The sequence below is a fragment of the Oncorhynchus mykiss genome, chromosome 10, assembly GCF_057628025.1.
Source record: "Oncorhynchus mykiss isolate SJ-2025 chromosome 10, ASM5762802v1, whole genome shotgun sequence".
Taxonomy (NCBI): domain Eukaryota; kingdom Metazoa; phylum Chordata; class Actinopteri; order Salmoniformes; family Salmonidae; genus Oncorhynchus; species Oncorhynchus mykiss.
Genome location: NC_143031.1, coordinates 33,274,286 through 33,282,123, shown reverse-complemented (window position 1 = coordinate 33,282,123; position 7,838 = coordinate 33,274,286). Strand labels below are relative to the sequence as shown.

Genomic DNA, 7,838 nt, shown 5'->3' with positions numbered 1-7,838 from the left:
GAAATGGTGCTGTCACAGCCTCTGAAGCTAAGCAGGGTTGGTCCTGGTCAGTCCCTGGATAGGAGACCTGATGCTGCTGGAAGTTGTGTTTGATGGCCAGCAGGAGGCACTCTTATATATACACTGCATATACTGTATATCCCAATGCCCCAGTGCAGTGATTGGGAACATTACCCTGTGTAGGGTGCTGTCTTTCGGATGGGACATTAAACAGGTGTCCTGACTCTCTGTGGTCACTATAGATCCCATGGCACTGGGATCTTTAGTGACCACAGAGAGGGGTACAGGGGTGCCCTAGCTAAATTCCCACCATCATGGCCACCTAATCATTCCCAGCTTCCAATTTACTCATTCATCCCATCTCCTCTCCCCTGTAACTATCCCCCAGGTCGTTGCTGTAAATGAGAATGTGTCCTCAGTCAACTTCCCTGGTAAAATAAGGGTAAAAAAAACTGGTTGGTAGGTGATCAAATACTTATGTCATGCAATAAAATGCAAATTAATTACTTAAAAATCATACAATGTGATTTTCTGGATTTTTGTTTTAGATTCCGTCTCTCACAGTTGAAGTGTACCTATGATAAAAATTACAGACCTCTACATGCTTTGTAAGTAGGGAAAACCTGCAAAATCGGCAGTGTTTCAAATACTTGTTCTCCCCACTGTATATAAATATATATGTACAGTACCAGTCAAAAGTTTGGACACACCTAGTCATTGAAGGCTTTTTCTTTATTTGTACTATTTTCTATATTGTAGAATAGTAGTGAAGACATTATGAAATAGCACATATGGAATCATGTAGTAACCAAAAAAGTGTTAAAGAAATCAAAATGTATTTTTTATTTGAGATTCTTCAAAGTAGCCACCCTTTGCCTTGATGACAGAAAGTTTGGGCCCTCAGAACAGCCTCAGATCGTTGGGGGATGGACTCTACAAGGTGTCAAAAGAGTTCCACGGGGATGCTGGCCCATGTTGACTCCTATGCTTCCCACAGTTGTCCTTTGGGCGGTAGACCATTCTTGAAACACAGGAGAAACTGTTGAGTGTGAAAAACCCAACAGCGTTGCAGTTCTTGACACAAACATGTGTGCCTGGCACCTACACTCTTAGAAAAAAAGTGCTTTCTGCCCTTTCTGTCCGCGTATTCTACACGGAACCCAAAGGAGTTCTACCTGGAACCAAAAAGGGTTCTACATGGAACCATAAATGGTTCTCCTATGGGAACAGCCGAAGAGCCCTTTTGGAACCCTTTTTTCTAAGAGTGTACTACAATACCCCGTTCAAAGGCAGTTAAATATTTTGTCTTGCCTATTCACCCTCTGAATGGCACACATACACACAATCAATGTCTCAATTGTCTCAAGGCTTAAAAATCCTTCTTTAACATGTCTCTTCCCCTTCATCTACACTGATTGAAGTGGATTTAACAAGTGACATCAATAAGTGATCATAGTTTTCACCTGGATGTGATATATTAGCTGTGGTATATTAGCCATATATCACAAACCCCCGAGGTGCCATTATTGCTATTATAAACTGGTTACCAATGTAATTAGAGCAGTAAAAATAAATATTTTGTCATACCCATTGTATATGGTCTGATATACCATGGCTGTCAGCCAATCAGCATTCAGGGCTCGAACCACCCAGTTTATACTGTGGTATGTACTTAGGTGATATATACTTGGGTGGTATATAAAGTGATATATACTTGGGTGGTATATAAGGTGGTTTAAACTTGGGTGAAAGTGTGTTCATGGTCCACCGCAAACTGCACCATTAATACCCTTACATGATATCAGGTTGAGATTGATTAGTATTTTGCACATGGTGGACAGTGGACAGACACACTTTCACGCAATTATATACAGGTGACCTACATAGACGAGCATGCAAACAGCTTGGCAGGGTTGGCTTGGCTTTTTGCCACAGTAGGTGTGAAGACGTCACCATGATCTGTCAGTCAAATGTGTCTATGATGAGATTTGGTGAGTCAAGGTTTTCCAGTGAGTCACGTCTGTGAATGAAGGAGCAAAAGACTGAATTTATGTCTCCCTCTCATTCTCATCCTCCTCTTTCTCTTCGATACGCCTCTATCCACTCTCCACCCTTCAACAGACACACACACACACAACCACCAAACACATGCACACATACGGACACACACTTACAGGCTCTACACTGAGTGTATTGTACAGTAGCTCTCCTTAGGCCAGCTCCTTTCAGTGTCAGCCCAAGGCCCATCCTGGCAGACCTCCATGGTGTTCAAACGGTGTTCTCACACAACCATTCAAACACACACACAGGGGAGTAGGTAGCTGTTGTGAGTACAGGTGCAAGTTGGATGGTAGGATGGGGTGGGGGGGATGTTAGACTTCACTCCACGTCTTCTGGGGCTGTTGGTCTTTTGTCTTATAGGTAGTAGGTACTGTGGAGTGGACCACTGTGTAGTATTGCATAGTTGTTGTATTTGTATTTGATCTAAGTTTATGTGGAAGTGTAGGTACAAACATAGGCATGCTCATTGACACTTGCACATCCTTATGCAATGCACATGAACACCAGTGGCGGTCAGTGTCGTTTAAGATGAAGGACGATTGTGTTCCCTGTACCCATCCTGAGATTGCTACAACCTAGCCTATGAATGTAAGTTTACAACGTAGGTGCACAGGTCGAGAGAATTTTGAGTAAACAAAGTGGCAGTCAGTGACACATTCAATACCGCCTTGCACACTCTTGCCTGCATCTAGCTGATCTAGGGTGTAATCATTAGTCCAACAGTTACAAATGAGAGTTTCTATTGGACAAATTCAGGTATGTTTATCCCCGTTTCATTCCATTTGTTTCCGTTTAAGAAATGTTTTTCAACAGAATCGGAGGAACGTGTACACCCCTGATGACACGCAAACAGTTCACTTTCATAGCAGCCACATAAAAATAGCAATGAGCGCTTTGCTCGTTGTATGTATAATTCCTTCTCGCAACTATAGAAGTGCTCTCCTCCTCTCACCTCTTCCCTTCGCTTGTGGACGTCAGTGCACAACACATCACATGTCTGTGACCAGTAGAAAAAAACTTTCCTAGCCAAACCTTCATGACCACTAACCACTACACACAGCCTACCTCATTGTCACGTCATAGTCAACTAGAACTACTAGAATGAACACATTAGTAAACCCTCTACAATCAAAGCAGTTTAGCAATTACACCGGGGCCCAGTGTAATGGCAATACATTTATAAAAACAAAATGTTACATTGACTTGGAAGAGTTCTAGTGTTGGTTAGCCATAGCCAGCTAGCTAACACCTCTCTGTTTGAGCCGGGTGTTTGAGTAGGCTGCATTTGCAAGCTAAGGGAAAGTTTTTTTAAAATGCGTAGCTCTCTCTTTCTTGCTTCTCCTTCATTTAGGAAGAAACAGATTTGTTCAAAACGGATCAACTATTGTCTTTCTCTCTCTTAGTCAGCTATTCACCCCATTTTATGCACTGCTGTTCTAGCTAGATGTAGCTTTTGCTTTCAGCACTATATTCATTATCTGATCCTTTGATTGGGTGGACAACATGTCAGTTCATGCTGCAGTTCATGCTGCAAAATTGGAGGATGTCCTCCAGAAGTTGTCATAATTACTGTGTAAGTCTATCGAAGAGCGTGAGAACCATGAGCCTCCTAGGTTTTGTATTGAGGTCAACATACCCAGAGGAGGACAGAAGTTAGCTGTCTTTTGGCTACACTAAGGTGTTACGCTACAGAGTGCTGCCGAGGCTACTGAAGGCCTTCACTGCAAAACAGTGTGTTTTAATCAATTATTTGGTGACATGAATATATTTAGTATAGTTTTATCTACAAAGGATCACTTTTTTAACGTTTCACTATTTTTATTGTTATGAAATTCACTGAGGAGGTCCTCCCCTTCCTCCTCTGAGAAGTCTCCACTGATGAACACATACATACCCGCATGCACATGCACACACCAAAAAACAAAGAAAAACACACATTTATTAGTCCCAGCATTCCTCAATGATTCCACAATGTGAACAGAAGAGGTGGTGTTGCACCACTGCCTATTGGTTCAGACTTTTATTTTGGCATGTAAACAGAACCTTGGCTTCTCTTTTCCTGGAAATATGACAAGAATGGGCAAGCAAACCCATTTCTCAGCTAGGTGAGAGACCCTTGTCAGCTGAGACCCTGGGAAGATAGAGGCTATAGAGTACAGACCTCAAGGCTATAATCAACATGCACACGAGCACACACATACACACACGCACAAGCTTTCATGCAAACTGCAGACTCTCTGCAAAGACAGACAGAACACCTACTCACTCGTAAGTCGTATTTAAAACAAATGTTTTATTAACAAGTTTCAAAACTTTAGTTCACAAACTGTAGCATCCATATACCTGTACATGAGTACAATAATGAAATATAGAAAACTCAAATAAGTTTGTTCTTTGGGTTTGTAAAGAGGATTGCGGCTATATTGCCAGACACTCAACACTTTGGACGTGAAGTGAAGTGTGTGTTTTGAGCAGTTGAAACTTTTCCATCAATAAGAATAACATTAATTGGCTTTATAATTTGAAATAGAAAACAAGGTTTGAATGGTCGTGTTTAAAACATGCTGAAATGTACATTGCCGTTGCATTCAAGATATGACAATCATATTTACATTGTTAGATAACACATTTAAATCAGTGACTCTGCTCTACTTTAGAGAGTAGCACTGTAATACTGAATCCATTGCAACAGTGAGAGCACATGAAGCTCACTTTTTCTTATTTTTCCCTGAGATCATTTGGACAGTTGGCTGGTCTATTCTCCAGGCTTCAGGGGTCATAGTGGTGCATAGCTAGGCTCTAACGTGTCTGGTCCAAGTGTCAGAGCAGGGACAGGTTGTGCTGGGGGCTTGCTGTCTCCTGGAGGTAGCTCACCTGCCAGGGGAGGCCCAAGGCTGGAGACGGGTCCACAAATGCATCCATGTAGCCCTGAGCGCAGGAGGCCCACACCCCCGGCTGGTACCCCAGCCCCTCGCCCACCTGGGTGTACCTGATAGAGCTGGGCAGCTGCTCCAAGGGGTTCCCTTTCCCACAGTGTCCGTGTAAGGGGTACAACTGGCCCTCGGTGGAGTAGCAGGGGTAGTGTGGTGAGGGTGGACACGAGGAGCCCATGCTGTCCATGTAGAGGTGTGTCTCTGTTGGCAGCCTGTGAGGATGGGTGCCCTGCTGGGGCTCTATCTGGTGGGGGAGTGATGCCTGGTGCCAGGAGATGTAGCTTTGGGGCTCCTGGCGAGGAGCGACTGTCACCCTGTTCGGGTCCAGCCGTGACGTCCTCACCATTCCCACCGCCAGTGGCCCCCCAGCCGGCCTGTGGCACTCCCGGTGGGAGCAGGGCTTACTGGGGGGGTTGGAGCTGAGGAAGACAGACAGGGCTGAGATGCGGTTGATGGCCCTCTGCAGGGTGGAAATCTTGGAGAGCCTCTTGCCACTAAGGTCGTGGTTGAGAGCCACACGTAGAGCATTGAAGGCCTGGTTGTAGTCCAGGATGCGTTTGCGCTCACGGACGTTGGCAGCCACACGGCGGGCCTTGGAGCGGACTGGGCGGCTGCGCTTCTTGGCCTGGCCCTCCTCAGGATCGTCACTGGGGGGGCTGCTGGCTGAGCCCTCACTGTCCTTGAAGGGGCCCTTGGGGTTTCCATCGCTCCCTTCGTTATCCTCCCCCTGACCCAGCATGCACAGCTCCAGCTCCTCCTCAGAGAACTCCTCTGACCCTGCCAGGTTTCTGCAGATCATCATCACTGGCTGGCCGTGGAGCTATGGTGAAGGTTGTTGTTGTAGTTTCTCTGTAGCCACTGACTACTTAGTAGTTGCTGGAGTGTTCGCAAAGTTGTCGTTGCGGTGCCAGGACCTCCTTTGCTGTCGATCTGTGGCTTGTTCTGAGGGGCTGCCTGTCAGGTTGGTGTTGGGTGCTGTGTTTTGCGGCGTCTTTCACAGAGCTGTCAGTCGGGACGTTGTTGGGTGCTGTGTCCTGACAGCCCTTGTCTCCTCCTCCTCTCCTGGTGCCCTGTGATTACCTATGTTTCCGCGGGACGGCCCTGCCTGCTTTTTAAAGCCAGCCCTCCTCCTCCAGTCACATGGTACAGTCACCCATGAGGAATGGTGCTCTCTCTCTCTACCTGGTTTATGGGCACCCTCCAGGCAAATGGCGCTGTCACCTCCTCCTCCTCCTTCTCCTCCTCCACAGACACTCCCTCTCATACCTTACAGGATCTCTAAGTGTTTCAGCAGTCCCACAGCCTTGTAATACATAACAAGCAAAAGCAAAGTCTTCATTTTTGGCATGACAATTGACTTTTTCTTGACATCCACCTATTGATTATTTTTGGTATATACCGTATCTAGGCCATTGATGAATCACTTTGACTCTAAGAGGGTGCTCCAATGTATGACTCTTGCTTCGATGTAAATCCACAAATACATTTATTTCCGCTCAAATACCTATTATTTTGTGGCCTACTAGTCACATGTTGTATAGAATGGTACGGGGTAGAGTGAGGGGTTTTCTGATGTTTATCTTAATGGGGGAGTTACATGAAAATTAGTCACAGGATGTCCATGACAAATTGTGTGCTTATCAAATAGCAGCCTAATCTGTGTTGTGTTTGTTTCCCCTCGTCTCACCAATGTGGGAGAGGGAAGGAGGGATTTGTCCATGTAATTAGCTGTATACAGAGTGCCGATTCCCTTCGATTCCCTCCCCCATTTCTCTCTCTCTCTCTCTTTCTCCTTCTCTCTATCTAGGTTTAAGGGCCATATAATTTAGGGGGACTCCTGTGGAACCCTATCCTCATAAATCAGGCCTGGGCAGCACCTGAGGACAGGAGCAGAGCACGGGCCTGGACTTCAAAGCCAAGGAAAAATGAAGGCAAATATTTTACAATTAGAACCTGCAATCACTGTTAGCTCGGCTGACTGGGCTGGAGCCATCAACTCAACCTTTCCATGGTAATGCTTTACATTTTTGGGGTTTTTGAGATATCAAGATAGGTCTTGTCCAAACTGGTTGGATGGAAGTTTCAGATTGTGTTTCGTGTCTTAGTGGAATTGGGTTATACAGATTACCATGCTCTGAATAAGGTACAGATGATTGTGTTCCAAATGAGGTGGATTATCTAAATCAGATATCAACTGAACAGAACAGATTGGATGTCAACTGAAGAGAACAGATTGGATGTCAACTGAAGAGAACAGATTGGATGACAACTGAAGAGAACAGATTGGATGTCAACTGAACGAACAGGTTGGATGTCAACTGAACAGAACAGATTGGATGTCAACTGAAGAGAACAGATTGGATGTCAACTGAACGAACAGGTTGGATGTCAACTGAACAGAACAGATTGGATGTCAACTGAAAGGGACAGATTGGATGTCAACTGAACAGAACAGATTGGATGTCAACTGAACAGAACAGATTGGATGTCAACTGAACAGAACAGATTGGATGTCAACTGAACAGAACAGATTGGATGTCAACTGAACAGAACAGATTGGATGACAACTGAACAGAACAGATTGGATGTCAACTGAACGAACAGGTTGAATGTCAACTGAACAGAACAGATTGGATGTCAACTAAACAGAACAGATTGGATGTCAGATGAACAGAACAGATTGAATGTCAACTGAACAGATTGAAAGAGCACATTCTAAAAGTTTCACATCATCACAGAAAACAGTATTTTGAACTGTGTGGAGTAAATGTTTTGGAGTTGGGGAAATCCCTGCATACACAGGATTGACCTTTGCGTCGGTTGCTTTGGTGGACAGTGAAAGGT

At 44.8% G+C, this 7,838-nt stretch overlaps 1 protein-coding gene across 1 annotated transcript; it reads right to left on the bottom strand.

Annotated features, from left to right (window-relative positions):
- Positions 1-4,334: 4,334 nt before the first annotated feature.
- On the bottom strand, positions 4,335-6,110 carry LOC110534913 (class A basic helix-loop-helix protein 9-like). Its single transcript, XM_021619830.3, has one exon. The coding sequence runs from the start codon at positions 5,794-5,796 to the stop codon at positions 4,882-4,884; it is 915 nt and encodes a 304-aa protein (XP_021475505.2). The 5' UTR covers positions 5,797-6,110; the 3' UTR covers positions 4,335-4,881.
- Positions 6,111-7,838: the final 1,728 nt, after the last annotated feature.